The sequence below is a fragment of the Jaculus jaculus genome, chromosome 2 (genome assembly GCF_020740685.1).
Source record: "Jaculus jaculus isolate mJacJac1 chromosome 2, mJacJac1.mat.Y.cur, whole genome shotgun sequence".
Taxonomy (NCBI): Eukaryota; Metazoa; Chordata; class Mammalia; order Rodentia; family Dipodidae; genus Jaculus; species Jaculus jaculus.
Window position 1 is genome coordinate 124,311,281 of NC_059103.1, and position 16,861 is coordinate 124,328,141.

Here is a 16,861-nt window from a genome sequence, read left to right on the forward strand (position 1 = left end):
CTCCAGATGTATGTGGTATGTGTCCCTTGTGCATCTGGCTTATGTGGGTTCTGGGGAAATGAACCTTGGTCCTTTGGCTTTGCAGGCAAATGCCTTAACAACTAAGCCATTTCTCTAGCCCCCATTTTTTATTCCTACCCTGGCATTACTAAATATGAATGATTATCTACAGTTTGTTTTCTTGATTGTAGAAGCTAAATACATTACATTACTTGATATTACCACTACTAGTATGCATGTGATAACTGGTCTGTCCTCATACCCATCTTCCCTTCCTGCCTCTTTCTCTCACTCTCTCCCTTCATTCCAGATTTATTTGGTGACATAGGTAGTACTTATTATGTCAGAATATTTTTTTTATTGTTTACTTACCTTTCCCTTAAAGTTCTCTACAGCTATTATTATAAATATAAATCTTAAATTTCTTGGCTAGGTTTTCCTGATAGATCATAAATCTTTTCCTTTTCTAGTGGACCTGTTTGGTGAATAAATGGATAATAATGTGATAAATGTATGAAAAAATTGAAATGTGTAAGAAACTATACAAATCCAAAGATAACTTTTTATTTCATGATTATTGCTTTGAAAAATATTTTTGAGGTAGTGTCTTTCTGTAGCCCAAGATGGCCTGGAATTCATTATGCTGTCTCAGGCTGGTTTTGGCAATCCTCCTACCTTTGCCTCCCTAGTGCTGGTATTAAAGGTGTGCACCACCATGTCCAGCTCATTACTTTTATAAATTAAATTTTATCTTTTAAAAGGTTATCTTCATATCCCCTTTCCCATGCCCCCATTCCACTTATGGCCCTCCTCCATGGGGTTATTGGTATTCACTTTGGGGTCTGCAGTAGACAGCTTCAGCTGCTGAGATGAACTTCCAGGCCAGGAACAGTTTAGGGGAAGAAGGGATTTGTTGAAGCTTACAAATAGACAGGAAGTTCCATAATGGCAGAAGAAGTTGGACCCCTTTCACAGGTCCATGCAGAGAGAGAAAAACCACCAGCAACATTCATGCAAGCACACTCAGGAACTTCAGATTAAGCTCAAGCAGTTTGCATATCTTCAGCGTGGAATTACCCAAACACACTTTAGGGCTGGACTCTAGGATCCATCCACAGTGACAGTACCTCCAGCCTGGTGGCTGGAGATTGAAGTTACAAACTTTAATAAACTCCTGAATGTATTGAGGAACATCCCTTCAAACCACGGGATTCCAAAGGCTTCCTGTGCAATGATTCCTGGGCCCCAGCAGATGTAGTAGAGAGAGAAGAAAGAAGAGCCACCTGATGGTAGGCAGGCAGTTCTCTTTCCTTGTATTGAAGTATCATGGAACTCCTCAGTAGTCTGTTACATCTGTAAGATAAACAGATTCTCCAACCAAAAGTGAAGGCAACTTGGATCAAAGAGGATAAGCATAGTTATTTGAGAGTTATTTTTGATGTGTGTGCCCATTCTTCTTAGCCAGAATGAAGGAGGCTCTCTCTGGAGTCTGAGTTGTCTATCCATGGGATTCTGACTTGTTTCCCAGTATTAGGTATGAGTTTTCTTCCACTGAGAATGTCTCATGTCCAACCTGAGAGCAGTTGATTATCCGCATAGGCTGTGTGTCACTATTGCACAGATGTGTACCTTTTGCCCTAATCAATCTTGAAAGATGCAGGATGTCTTGCTTATTCACTAAGGGTGGTGTCCCTAATTTTTTCTTGTAGTCATTTTATAGAGTTTCTGGTCTTACATTGAGGTCCTTGCTCCATTTGGGGTTGATTTTTTAAAAAAAAAATTTGTTGTTATTTTGTTTATTTTAGAGACAGACAGAGAGAGAAAGAGGCAGAGATAGAGAGAGAGAATGGTCACGCCAGGGCCTCCAGCTGCTGCAAACGAACTCCAGATGCATGCGCCCCCTTTTGCATTTGGCTAACGTGGGTCCTGGGGAATCAAGCCTTGAACTGGGATCCTTAGGCTTCACAGGCAAGCGCCTAACCATTAAGCCATCTCTCCAGTTCTGGAGTTGATTTTTGTGCAAGGTGGGAGGAGAGGGTCCAAGTTCATTCTTCTACATATGGATATACAGTTTCTTCAGCACCATTTGTTGAAGATGCTGTCTTTTCTCCACTGAATGATTTTGGCCCTTTTGTCAAAGATCAGGTAGGTGTAGTTAGTTACTAGAATTTATACCTGAATCTTCTATTCTATTCCATTTATCTATATGCCTGTTTTTGTGCCAGAACCATGTTGTGTTTCTCACTATGGCTTAATAGTGTATACCGAAATCAGGTATGATGATACTGCCAGAGGTGTTTCTTTTGCTGAGGACATTTTTGGCTATCCAAGGACATTTGTACTTTCATATGAATTTTGAGACTTTTCTTGTTGTAGCTCTAAAGAATGCTGCTGAATATTGTTTGGAATTGCATTAAATCTGTATATTGCTTTTGGAGGATGGTCATTTAAAATATATTAATTATTCTGATCCATGAGAATACAAGGTCATTCCATCTTCTTGGTTGAAGTTTATGGTTCTTTTATGTATAGAATCATATCATCTGTGAATAGGACTACTTGACTTCTTCCTTCCAATTTGTATCCCTTTTATTTCTTTCTTTATCTTACTGCTTGAGCTAGGGCTTCAAGCACTATGTTGAAAAGCAGTGGTGAGTGGATACCCCTGCCTAATTCTAGACCTTAATGGAAATGATTTAAGTTTTCCCCCAATTAGTAAAATATGGGCTTTAGTTCTGGTATAAATTGCCTTTATTATGTTGATATGTGATCCCTTCATCTCTAGGTTCTCCAGTGTTTTAATCATGATGGACTATTTTGTGTTCCACATTTCCCTCAAATTCTTGTCAGCAAATAGATGGGTTCATGATTCTGATCCAGGTTTTTAGCCTGTGGTTTTTTTTTTTTTTTTGCCTGTGTCTTTTGATTAAGGAAGTTGAGTCCATTGGTGTTTCAAATTTTAACTGTGAGGTGTGCGTTAATCCCTGTCAAGTTGAAACTGCTTTGTGCAGTTTATTATTTTCTTGATCGTTATATGTTTTCATGTCTGTTATACTATTTTTTTTTCCAAAGTAGGATCTTGCTGTAGCCCAGGCTGATCTGGAATTACTATTTTGTCTCAGGTTTATCTCAATGTCACAGTGATCCTCCTACCTCAGACTACCAAATGCTGGGATTAAAGGTGTGTCCCATCATGCCTGGCCTGTTCTACATTTGTTACATTTTCCCTCCTATAGTCTCATGAGTATGTTTGTTCATCTCCCAAGTGTGGAGTTTTCTATGCTCTAAAGGATTGGTGTAGTGCTCATATAATTGTATAGGTGGTTATTTAAAAAAAAGTTTTTCATTCACCGTTTATTTATTTATTTTATTTTATTTTATTTTTTGCTTTTCAAGGTAGGGTTTCACTCTAGCTCTGGCTGACCTGGAACTCACTATATAGTCTCAGGGTGGCCTCATGGTGATCCTCCTACCTCTGCCTCCCAAGTGGTAGGATTAAAGATGTGTGCCACCATGCCTGGCACATTCACCTTTTTTATGAAGGATAATTTTCCTGTGTATAGTTGTTTGGGTTGACAGCCATGTTCTTTTAGAATTTGAAATGCTACATTCCTAACACTTCTGGCTTTTACTCTTGACTAATCAGAGGTAATTCTGATGAGTTTGCCTTTGTATCTACTGAACTGCTTTTCTCTTGCAGCTTTTAGTATTCTTGCTTTGTTTTCAGTGTTGAGAGTTTGAACTCTAATGTGACATGGGGAATTTCTTTTCTGGTTATGTCTGTTCTGAGTGCCTCTTCTACTTTGATGGGCCATTTTTTTTTTTGGTAAGGTTAGGGAGATTTTATTCTATAATTTTGTTGAACATTTTTTCTATGCCTTTTGCCTGTATTTTTCCCCCTTTTTGTATGTTCATGACCCAAATGTTTGGTCTTTTTAAGGTATCCCAAATTTCTATGATATTCTTGCTACACTTTTTTTTTTTTAAACTTTCATTGTTTTCGGAGTACCAGTCTATTTCCTCTGTCTTGTCCTTGAGTTCTAATAGTCTGTCCTCCACATGGTCTATTCTGCTGCTGAGGCTTTCCTGGGAGCCTTTTAAAAGAGTTATTTCATTTTGTTTTCTATTGTGTTTTTTTCCGCTTCTCCATCTCTATTGAATTCTAAATTCATTTCTTGATTTGAGTTGCTTATTGTTTCTTGGAATTCATTCCTATGCTTGATTATATCCTCATTGACTACATTCCACTTCCCATTCAGTTCATTTTGCTTTTTTTTTTGTTTATTCTCCTCAATTTCCTTTATCATTCTATTAAGTTCCTTTTGATTCTCTTAGATATTATTGAGGTTTTTATCGAGTTCTTTCTGTTAAATTGCTTCCATTTCTTTCAGCCATGTTTTGAGTTCAGTTTTAAATTCTTTTTTGTTGATTATCTTTATTCAGACATGCTTTAAATTCTTTTGTGAGCAGTTTATATTGATTCTCTTCTAATTCCTCCAGCCTTTTGATCATGGTCTCATTAACTTTGTTTAATATGCCTATTGTAGTTTCATTTTGGGACTCTATGGCTGGGTTTCCTCTATGTTCACACTGGAGGGAGGTTTCATTATGGGACTAGTTGTTCTGGGTAAGGAGTTCTTGGCTTGGTGTCTTGCTTTACTTTTTTGCATTGGGATTGGTTGTTTTGTTTTGCTAAGAATGAACAAATTAGTACCTCTTGTGGAATTTGCATTGACTTCCCTGTTTAGGTTTGGTCAAGATGGATATGGGATAGCATTATAAGTTCAGGTTTTGGCTGGGCACACTTAAGTTTGAACTGTGACCTCTTTGTGTGCAGACTTTCTTGATTCCAGGCAAGACTCTGGAAGTCCTGGTCAACAAATTGACCAAGCAGTGTTCTGTTTTCCCCATGCTGCTCACTTCCTGGTCCTTGTTGGTAGAATTGGCTGTAGCTACTTGTGGCAGGCAGGAAGCCTGGGAGAGATGGCTGGGATACTGCTATCTAGGCTCTACCTCAATCACAGTGATTGTGGAGCCCACCCCACCTGTATCACACATTTGTGGGGGTGATATGGGCTGAGTTATAGCAGACAGATCCCCGCTTGTGGGTCTGCCCAAACCTGCAGACTGTGTGGATCAGGCAGACCCCCACTTTTGTATGATACCCGAATGTGCTTAGTGCTTTTGTGCGTCATGTGGAGTGTGGGGATTCATCAGTTCCCTGCTTGCCCTGCCCAACCATGCCAAGTGTGTCTACAGGCAGTTCCCTGCTTGCCTGCCCAGAACGCAGTGATTGTGAGAATCTGGTAGTTCCCTCCTTCTTGCCTGGCCCTAATACACCCAGTGTGGGGATCTGACAGTTCCCTACTTGCCCTGCCCTAACATAGTATGTTTGCAGCTCCGGAAGCTTCCTTCTTGGCCAGAGAACATACTAAGTGTGTGGATCAAACAGTTCCCTGTTGCCCTGAGCTCATACTCCAGTGTGGGGATTAGGAGTTCACCACTTGCTCAACTTAATTCTCCAGGTGTTGCGGAGAAGCAGATCTCCACTTGTGCCTGCACCTGATATCTTACCTCATTTTCCCAAGGTTTCTTTGGCATAACTCCTGTTCTTCCATCTAAACCAGAACCCTTCATGGTTATTTTTGAACTACATCATGTGTTATTTCTTACACTGAAACCTACAGTATTATCACAAAATTTTGCTAATTTTCTTTTGAGAGAAGGTCTCATTATATGGCCCACACTGGTATTGAACTCATGATCTCACTTTACCAACCCAATATTTTGTATTATAGGAATTCACACTCTTGCCTGAGTTTTATCAAAAGTATTCTGTGATCATCACTTTTATGCATATTCTGATTATATAAACCATTTGAGAATAAGAATAATTTCTTTGGTAACATGTTTTTCTCATGCATCTCCTAGCCAGACCTGACCCTGCTTAGCTTCTGAGATGAGGCAAGACTGGGCATGTTCAGGGTGGGATATTTGTAGACATGGCAACAAATTTCTAATATCATATAAATCTTAGAAGTTTCTGATATTTTGCACCAGTACCTTAGTGTTACTGTAAAAGCATTAAATTTGAAAATTAGTCATAATTATTGCTAAAATTTCCCATCCCAGTATGGATAATTGTGATTTTTTTCTTGAAATGAACACAGTCGTATAGCACTTTCTTACTCTTCCATTTTTCATGTAATTACTTAAAAATATAACTGTAGAAAGGCCACAAAAATACGCTTTCATAAGCCATTATGAAAGCCAATGGCATGTTGAGATACATATTTATAATAAAGGAATCATTATATATTTGAAAACTTACTTGTTCTGTAGGAAAAATCCCCCACAGGGGGTCCCCACGCTCTGCCCGGATAAGGCGACACCCCAAATCACTCACTCACGAGAAGCGGTCTTGATGCAAACTGCAAGAGGATTTTATTCCAAGCGCGCTGGGGCCCACAGTCGTACACCGCACAGGGGTAGAGGACTGCAGAGCCCTGAATGCAGGAACAGGACAGTTTTTATAGGGTTTCTAACAAAGCCTGTGCCTTAGACCAATCATTTTCTAATATTAGGAGCCCCGCAGGGTGTTAGCCAGTCAGTTGGTGCCACCCCATAGTTTCTAAGCCAATTAGTTTATGACCTTGGTGGTCAGCGTTTGCGCAGGTCCTTGGGTGGGAGTAGCAGAGTGTGGTATCAGTCTCCTGTGACCTTGGAGGTCAGCACTTGTGTAATTCCTTAGGTGGGGGTAACAGAGTATGGTATCAGCCTCCTATGACCTTGGTGGTCTGAGGCAGGCTGCTACAGCCTATGGTGCGAGTTACTAAGGCTTACAGTGTAGGCGTTCTATTTTTGTTTTGCTTCTATTTTCTTAATGTAGACAGATTTGTATATTTGCTTCATGAACCTACATCTTTTCGCAATCAATTTTTGCGACATCTTAATTTACATTTATATTCTTGGTAGAAGTCAGAGTAGACTATTCTGTATACTTAATTATGATGTTTTTCATTGGTTATAGACTGATACCTTCTTCCTGGAAGCTGTACACCTTGGAGAGTTGTGCAAGATTGTGATAGGCCATGATGGACTTGGCCCAGGTAAGGTCAATCAGAGAAATAATGAAGTCCAGATCCTACTCTATTATATGAAACTCTTATAAGCCTAGTATATTATCTGAATAAAACTTGTAGAAAACTGATCTTAAAGCATTGGCTATCTAATTTAAACATATTGTACATAGATATCCTTATAAATTGAGATATTTTTCATCCACATGACATAAACTTGGTTATATGGATCTGTAGGCTGAGCCTAAGGTTTTCAGAATGTGTTGTAGTCACCTTCCCATTGCTGGGACAAAACACCAAAGCAACTGATGAGAGGAAAGCTTTTATTTTGGCTTCAGTCTTGAGGAGAAGCTCCATGATGGTAGGGGACAGCATGGCATGAGCAAAGGCTAGACATCACCTCTGCCACAGCAAGTAGAAAACAGCAGCAGCAGAGTGAGCTAGACTAATATTGACAAGCTAGGCTTATAAAACTCAAGGTCCACCCCAGCAACACACTTCCTGCAGCAAGGCTCTACCTCCAAGTTGCCACTAGCTGGTTACCAAGTATTCACTACATGTGTTTTGGAGTTCATCTGATCCAAACCATCATAGAAATGTTATTAATAATAAGGTATTTAAGCTACATATTGTGGTGGCATACTAATGATAGAGGCAGCTGTGGTATCTGCTAGTGGTGAAATTCCTTGAGATGCCTCTGAGTGTCCAACAATGGCATGTTGAGATACCTGTCTTGGCAATGGGGCTCAACTTTGTTTCCTGCGACCATTTTATTCATGTGTCTTCCCAATTTTTCAGTCAACTCTGTGAGACTATCTAGATATTTCTAATGAATACATTTCCTATTACTGGGTAAATCAGGAATAAGATAAGTAAGTGCCATTTGAAACAGGCAGATTACTTAAGGGCACATACTAGAAAAGCAAAGCAAAAAAAAAAAAAGGATAAAAAGTGAAAAGCACAAAACAAAATAATAAATTTCCTTACTGACATGTCAAAGTAAAATTTTCAGGTTGGGATGAAAGCCTCATACAAACATATAGTGAGCATGTGTTTACATAATTAATGAGAAGATAGGTGATTAACAAAGTTGGTTCAGCAAAAAATCATAAAGAATTGACAAAGTAAGTGAAATGGCTATTTTTTATAACAGTAAAAGTATGCTTTGAAATCATCTCCTCTGTTGGACAACATTCATTTATATTTCAACAGACAAAAAACATTTACATATTGTGTTTTGTTAGTTGATAGCTAATTTAAGCTGTGATCTGGATTCCATATTAAATATTAATTCAAGTAATGCAACACTCCTGCAGGAGCCAGAGGACTTTAGGGTAAGCTTTTTAGATCTAGTAGTATTGAAAATAAAGGTTCCAAAAATGATATAATTTTTTTTTTAATTTTTCAAGGAAGGGTCTCACTCTAGCTCAGGCTGACCTGGAATTCACTATGTAGTCTCAGGGTGGCCTCAAACTCACAGCGATTCTTCTACCTCTGCCTCCCAAGTGCTGGGATTAAAGGCATGAACCACAACGCCCTGCAAAAATGATATAATTTTAATATGTATAAATAAAAATTCAAATGGGTTCAGTTATTATTGTATATGATAGAGCAAAATTCAAGGTTACAAGTGTTAAAAATAGAAGGTAGATTTCTTTTCATAACATTTATGATTCAATGAAATTCTCATACTAATGAGTCTTTATTTAATAAATATTATTGCAACCAAACAGATTAATTTCTCTTAGTCAAAAAAGTGAAAGGAACATTATACAGGAATTGGTCATATCTGTCAAATTTTGGAAAGCAAGCAGGCCCTCAATTACTACCTCAATTTTCTGAGCTGTGGAGACAGAGTGGCTCATTCTCTTGAAAGCTTCATGAAACATTTTTATAACATATGAAGCCCAACCCTCAAATATCTGGGTGTGATACCACAGAGAGACATGCTACTTGAATTTTTGGTTTCCAAAATTGTGAGATAAATATACTTCTATTTGTAAAATTAAAAGACAATAACTAAATCTATTTCCCCCAAAGGGCCATGTTCTTTGACCAATTTTAAAAATTACAAAATTTAATTAAAAGAAAGTAAAAACAAATAGTCACTTTGGTAATTTCAGTTCTCTCTATAGGTTTAAAAATATTTTATTTATTTGAGAGGGGAGAAAGTATCAAATAGAGAGAGAGAGAGAGAGAGAGAGAGAGAGAGAGAGAGAATGGGCACAACAGAACCTCCAGCCACTGCAGACAAACCCCATATGTATGTGCACCTGACTTATGTGGGTATTGGGGAATTGAACCTGGGTCCTTTGGCTTTGCAGGAGAGTACTTTATCCACTAAGCCATCTCTCCAGCCTTCTCTCTATAATTTTGAGGCAATGAAAATCAGAACTGTAATTTCAATCTAATATAATGTTACAGTGCTAATTTTTCTGCCTTATTTTCTGTATTGGCTTCAAAAATAATAGAAAGCAAAGTTCTCACCATCCCTTTAAGTCTGTTATAAAATTCCAGTATGGAAGTATCTCAAAAATTAGAAAGAGGATTCCCATACAATCTAGTCACATCATTCCTGGGTAACTGCTACAGAGATACTTGCACATCCATGCTTTTTTGGTGCTCTGTTTACCATATGTAACAATTGGATCCACCAAAATGCCCATTGACAGATGAGTGGATAATTAAAATATGACACATATACATACTGGAATTCTCTTCAGCAAAAAGGAAAAATTAAATTACGAAACTCACAGGCAAATGGGTGAATTTGGAAAGAATCATATTAAGTGACACAGAGTCAGGAAGACTAAACTGCATGTTCTCTCTGATATGCAGGTGTTACATGTAATATCTATAAACATGTGCATATAGGGGGGAAATGGCAATTAATCCTAAAATGATAGACCCATAACCAAAAGTGAATACAGTGTTGACTGAGAAGATGGGGGAGGGACGGGCAAAAGGATACATGTGTTACAGAAGAGAGAAGAATTGGGGAAGAGACAGAAGTGGTAAAAAGGGGTGAGGAGTCTAAAAGTTTTGTCCTAAAGATGATCAGAATTAACTTATCAAGTTAAGGATTTTTAGTTGTGGGCAGATTTATTTTGAGTTGGATCTTTGCATAGATAAAACCCCTACTACTAACTTTAACATTGTTTTGTGAATAAATCAAATGAAATTGTATTTTAACTCCCTGTTTTTATATGAATATAAATTAAATATTTAAAAGGAGAATCCAGGGTACATGGGAGGATAAACAAATGGGAACACAATCCCTCTGCAATGTTTGTATTTTAAAGTTCCTAATAAAATCTATTTTTTTTTTAAAAGAGAGTCCACCATTCACAGATTCCAGATTTTTCCTATCTGTGTGTTTGGGTAGGATTTGTAAATATATATTTCTTTTTGTCATATCCACACATGTATATTTTGTTTTGACAGACTAGTCCAATTTGGAACATCAGTAATTTTCTGAAAATAGAAAGTATTAACTCATCAGATATATATACCTTGGATGAAGTTAGGATTTTAGTCAATGAAATTAAAAGCAACTTTAATTGAATTTGAAAATCATATTGAAATAAAGTATCACAAGTATGAAATCATACAATTGTGCTATACTTTTATTTTATATATAAGAAATATGTTTAAATGCTTCTTTGAGTTTGGTTACAAGCTGTTTTTTGAAGTTTAAAGATTTATATTGTACTAAACATATTTGGAAATGAAACTTATTTATCAAATTATGAATTAGTTCCTCAACCACATATATTTACAATGTATTCTTTAATTTGTATTTAGGGAATGGCTGGTTTCTTGATGATATTGTGGTCAAGGATCCCACAACAAACCACGAGTATGCCTTCTTCTGTCATAGGTCTGTTTTACATTGATTAAGTTAAATTCATATTGGTCAGTTTCAAGTTCATGTATTTTGGAGGACTAGATATCTTATTCACATAGTCCTAGTCATTTATGCTGTATTATATAACCTATGAATATTAATCTTAGGTGCCATTTTTTCTAGAGAAAGATATTTTCAATTATGGTTGTCATCAACTATGATGATATAAATTAAACATTTGTTGTTCAATAATGATGATCTTAAAAACATGATTTTTCTCTACATATTAGTAGGGCAGTAGGGGTCTTCTAAAATGAAAACTTTTTGATGAGGTCCCAAATTAGCTTCTAAAAAGTAACTGCATTTTTACACATTTTTTTTGGTTTTTATTTATTTGAGAACGACAGGCAGAGAGAGAAAGCGGCAGATAGATAGATAGAGAATCAGCATGCCAGGGCCTCAAGCCACTGCAAAGGAACTCCAGACGCATGCGCCCCCTTGTGCATCTGGCTAATGTGGGTCCTGGAGAATCGAGCCTCGAACCAGGGTCCTTAGGCAAACGCTTAACCGCTAAGCCATCTCTCCAGCCCATTTTTACACAATTTTGATATCACTACACCATAGGCAATAGGCTCTGACTTGCTTTTTTTTTTTTTTCAGTGCTCTCTTGCCTCTTTCTTTACTTAGAGAACCAATAATTGCCATTTATAAAGTAATTTACCAGAGCCTTAACTGTATCTGGTGACCAAAGGACTAAATAAAATATTTCGTGTAGTGGATATGGAAAAAAAATCTATGACATTAGCAATTAGCAAGCTAACTCATTAACTTCCCTCAGGCAGCTCTCCCTCCTCTCTCCCACTTACATTTATTTTACGATTTCCTTTTCTACTCTGTAATACTCTATCTTCATAGATTCAGTGTCATTGGCTTTTTCCCATTCTTGCTTCTGGCTTAGGTAGGCAAGTGCCAATGGTTAGGGGAAAAATAAAACTTGAAAAGTATTGACACTTTTTTCTTTCCATAGATGGCTGGATCAAGAGGAAGATGATGGTAAAATTGTCAGAGAAATATATGCCAGGGCTAATAGTATCTTCGCTGTGAGTGAGTGTCAAATACATACATTTTTTTTAAGAAACTTATGTTTTATGAGGAAAGCAAGACCCTTCTGATAGTAATGTTCCTATCTTTCTTTTATCTTCTCAGGGAAGAAACTAGAACATAAGAAAAAAGAAATAGTAAGATTTTTGCTTTGTGCTTGCACTTAGTATAAATAATTTCAAATAGCTATTTTATGTATTAAAACAGTAATTTTTTAAAAAGGATATTTATTAGCAATTTTTTTTCTTCATGTCTTTTTTATCTGGTTTCTGTTTTGTTTACCTTTTTAGTGGGCTGCCGAGAGCTGGAAGTTCATGAAAGGAAACATGGTTCAGTTCTATAACAAGCTGACTGGAGGGTTTGTTCGTCTGCATCCAGATGGCAGAGTAGATGCTGTTGGAGAGAAGACAGATAAATATGGTAAATCAGAGGACAATGTGCTGGGTATAAGTGGAGCAAAAGGGAGACAGATCATGCACACTCAGAGCTTAATTTATAATTTGAGTTTTTCAGATCATTTTATAATAGTGATTTGAATGACTTACATAATTCATTTTCTGCATTAACACAAAGGATCACTATTGGATACATGTTACTTGTGGGAAAATTGTCATAAATAGAGAGCATTAAAATTGTATTTGGTAAAATATTAAAAAATAAAATTTAGGAAATTAAATTATATAAAAAGTAGCAGTGTGTGTCTTCAATGACATGGCCATTTGAGAATTAAGTCAGTTCTCCTAAATATTGAACACCTATTTTATTCAAAATGTCATGTGAAATAATTTGAGGAGTAAAGAGTTGGAAGACTCCATATGGCAGACTACAAACAGCCTCAATGTGCGCTGGTGAAGGAGAAAAACAAAATAAGAACTGATAAACTGTTCCAAATAGGGAAGTTGAAGAAGGACCTCAAACAATCACAACAAAGTAATGCAATAAAAAGGAACATGGATGGAGGTCAGGGTCTGTGACTTGCAACAATGCAAGGCAAAGTTAGTGTGCACCCTGCACACAACTCTGATCCTTGGGCCACAGACAAAATTCCTAAGGACTCCAGTGCTTGATCATAATGGAAATGCAAAGATGAAGTTGAAAGGTCCCAAGGAGAGCTCAGACAAGCACCAGATTATGGGGGGTGGGGCTTGAAACTAACCTCTCCCCATCTTGTAACAGACCTGAGGAGAAAGGAACTATGGAGATACCTCAGAAAAGGATCAAACTCCACAAGAGAACTCTGTAACAAGGACTCACGACTGACATATCCACACCCACAGACTTGGCTCCAGGGAAGAAGAAAATTGCAACAGAATTTGGGATTGGCCTGATCATAGGACTAAGATTCAAAATGAAGAGTGGAACTGCCCTTCCAAAGCAAGAGAGGAAGTCATGGAAAAGGAAGATACTATTCCAGAGCTAAGAAAGTCCAGATGAAAGACAAATATTAGTTAAGTCAGATTTTAAATTCTTTTTCTCTATACCTATCCTGTTTCCAATATTTATTGTCATCTTAGAAGTCCAGATGGGTCCCCACTCCACTCTTACCCTCTATTTATTTGTTCCTTTGTGTGTGTTTGTATGTTGTTTCTGGTTTGTATATCTTGTTTGTTTGGTTTTCCTTTTTCTTTTTTCTCTCTGACTTTTCTTTCACATTTTCCTCTCACAAAGAACATAGTCCGTTCTGGTTTCCTGGGACTCTGAGCCTCAGACTCTTGAGAGAAGGTACTCTTCTAGATTATCTGTTAGCAAAGTGTCACCTCTCTCTTTAGTTTACCTTTAGCCAAGATTCTCTCATTCTTCCTTGAGTTTATTTTTTTTTTCTTTTGTTGCTAAAGTTCCTCCTTCTACTCATGTTCCTTTCTTTAACTGTATCTATCATCACAACACTTATGACTTGTTCTAGAGAGATTTCTTTCATTCTTCATTATTTACTTTCATCAATAACTAGTATATTAGTGCATTCAATTCTTTCAGTGTCTCTTTACTCCATAAAATTATTAGCATTTAACAGATGATTGCTTTACAGTAATCTATCACTATTTTCATAGTGGGTCTTTCCCGAGATAGTAACTGCTGTTCAGACAGTACTCTACTCAAAGGGGAGGATTACGCATCAAGACTGGTGCCATGAAAACCAGTCACATAGAAAAATAGCACTGTGATACTAAAAAGCTAGTCATATTTAACACAGTAAATTCTACTGAAAGAATAAAGATGACCTGTTTTTTAAGTTCAACAAATGATGTGATGTGAAAATACAAGCACAATTATACAAGTAATATGAAAAATCAAAACAAAATGCCCCAGAAACCAATTCAAGAGTGAAGGTCCCTGATGACAGAGACTGAGATAAAACTTCAGACAGAATTTAAAAGAATCATTATAAATTTATACAAGGAAATGAAATAATTCCAAAAATATAAATAATCAGCTAAATTCTAATATAGTCAATATGTACCCAGTTACTGATTGGCTAAGAAAGCCACTCAATGGAAAAGAACACATAGCTGGAACTGTAAACCAAGTCAGAATCCTATGAGACCAAGATTATGGACTCTAACGAGAATCTCCCACTAGTTCTTGGCGAAAGTTTTTACCTCTCACTAGTTTTGGCCAATGACTATCCCCTTTTGCCTATGCTGACCTCATTCTCTTTTGGAGAATCTGTTTTTATTTTTCATAAATGCAACAAGAACCAAAGACAACCAAAATCTACCAACAAGATAAGAAAAGATATCATCTCATGATATATCCATATGAAATATGTTGTTAAAATAATAATAATAATACTAAAATAAAACATATACCAAAGCAGAAATCCAGAAGTTGCTGAGAGCTCAACACCAAAGTAGACTTAAAACACACCCACCTCAGCTCAAGGAATATTGTGGAAGAGGGGATGGAAAGATTGCAAGAGCTATAGGGTGAGAGGGAATATCTAGAGGATACCTTTTTTGCAATACCGCAATGACTGACTGCTGCTTTCATAACTCATACCTCACAACCCTATGGTAAATACCAGAAATGTCACTGAGGTGGTCCCTGAGTGGAATAGGACAGGCAAGAGGGAAATGATGGTGCCAGTGTATAATGTGTCCATACAAAGTTCCTACTTAATAAAAAAGAAACTGATATTAAATGAAAAGGAAGTCATTGGAAGAGATGAAAATAGAATTCAAGACATAGAACTACTGAAGAAAAAACAAACTTAAATGGAGATGAACAATACAGTAAGCAAAAAAACAAAAACAAAAAAAAAGGTTCAATGGAAAGCCTCACCAATAAAATCAGTTATGGGGAATATAGGCCCTCAGGGCTTGAAGACAAGGTAGAGAAATTTGTATGTTCAGTCAAGGAAAATGATAAATATAAAGCTGTGTATGGGGACTAGGAGAATGACTCAACATTTGAAGATTCTTGCTTGCAAAGCCTGACTGCCCAGGTTCAAGTCTTCAGCAACCACTTAAAGCTGGACAGGTATTTACAGTGGCATACATGCATGCCCATAAACACACATATGGATATAAGTAAATGAAAGTTTTTAAAAAATGAATGTGCATTCAAAATCTTTGGGACACCATGAAAAGACCACATGTATTAACTGTGGGCATGGAAGGAAAAGAATACCATGCCAAAGGAGTATAGAATATTTTCAATATCATCATAGCAGAAAAGTTCGCAAATCTAAGGAAACAGATGCTATTCTAGGTACAAAAGACATACAGAACAGAAATAGGCAGGGCCAGAAAAGAAACTCCTCATGTCCCATAGAGTTATAACACAATGTACAGACAAAAGAAAGAATATTGAGAGGTAGAAGAGAAAAACACTGAGTCACAAATAAAGATAGGCCCATCAGAATAACAGTTTACTTTTCCATCGAAACCTTAAAAGCCAGAAGGAATTTTATGGTGTATTTCAAGCCCTGGAAGACAATAATTTCCAACCAGCAAAACTATTAGTCATAATTGAAGGAGAAAGAATACTTCCCATGACAAAAGTAGGTTAAAGGAATTGATGACCACCAAGCCAGCTCTACAGAGTATATTATAAGATATACTTGAGCATGAAGAGAAGGATAAGCCTGTCCAAAAGCTACAAGAAAAATAAAAGTAATTCTAGGATAGTTAATTGGACAATTAAGGACTAAGAAAGTACCAAACACTTCAAAATGATAGGAATTAATTGACACGTGTCAGTAATAACCATGAATATTAATGATCTTGTTTCCCCAATCAAAAGACACAGACTAGCAGATTAGATTTTAAATCAATCTGTTTTATTTCTACAAGAAATGCATCTTACAATGAAAATAGACACCTTAGGTTGGACATATGGAAAAAGGTATGACCAGAAAATGGAACCACGAAATAAACAGGCACAATTATAATGTCTGACAAACTTGAAACTAAAATTAATTAGAATAGACAAATGACACATCATACCTATAAAGGAATAATGCATTAGGAAACATTATAGTTGTAAACATACATACACCAAACTCAGGTATACCTAGTTTTATAAAACAAATACTACCAGATGTAGAATAAGATTAACCTTTTAGTTATTATTTCTCATGGATATATAAGAAAACTATTTAAATTTGTACTTTAGTTTGTTTCCTTCCACTTTACTGAAGCTCTATGAGTATTTTGGTGGATATCAGGTTAACAGTTCCATTCACAATAGCCTCAGAATTAATCTTTGAGTAACCTTAAACAAAAAAGTGACAGACCTCTATGAGAACTTTGAAACACTGAAGATGGGCTGGTGGGATGGCTCAGTGGTAAAAGGTACATGCTTACAAAGCCAGACAGCCTGGGTTCAATTACAT

At 36.7% G+C, this 16,861-nt stretch overlaps 1 protein-coding gene across 1 annotated transcript in view; it reads left to right on the plus strand.

Moving 5' to 3' along the window:
- The window catches only part of Rp1 (RP1 axonemal microtubule associated), a 298,773-nt gene that overhangs the window by 147,621 nt on the left and 134,291 nt on the right, over positions 1-16,861 (plus strand). The window contains exons 8-12 of the mRNA XM_045144358.1: positions 7,031-7,109; positions 10,884-10,959; positions 11,954-12,030; positions 12,133-12,164; positions 12,318-12,447. Of these exons, the coding sequence (XP_045000293.1) occupies positions 7,031-7,109; positions 10,884-10,959; positions 11,954-12,030; positions 12,133-12,164; positions 12,318-12,447 (394 nt within the window). The remainder of the gene's footprint in view (positions 1-7,030; positions 7,110-10,883; positions 10,960-11,953; positions 12,031-12,132; positions 12,165-12,317; positions 12,448-16,861) is intronic.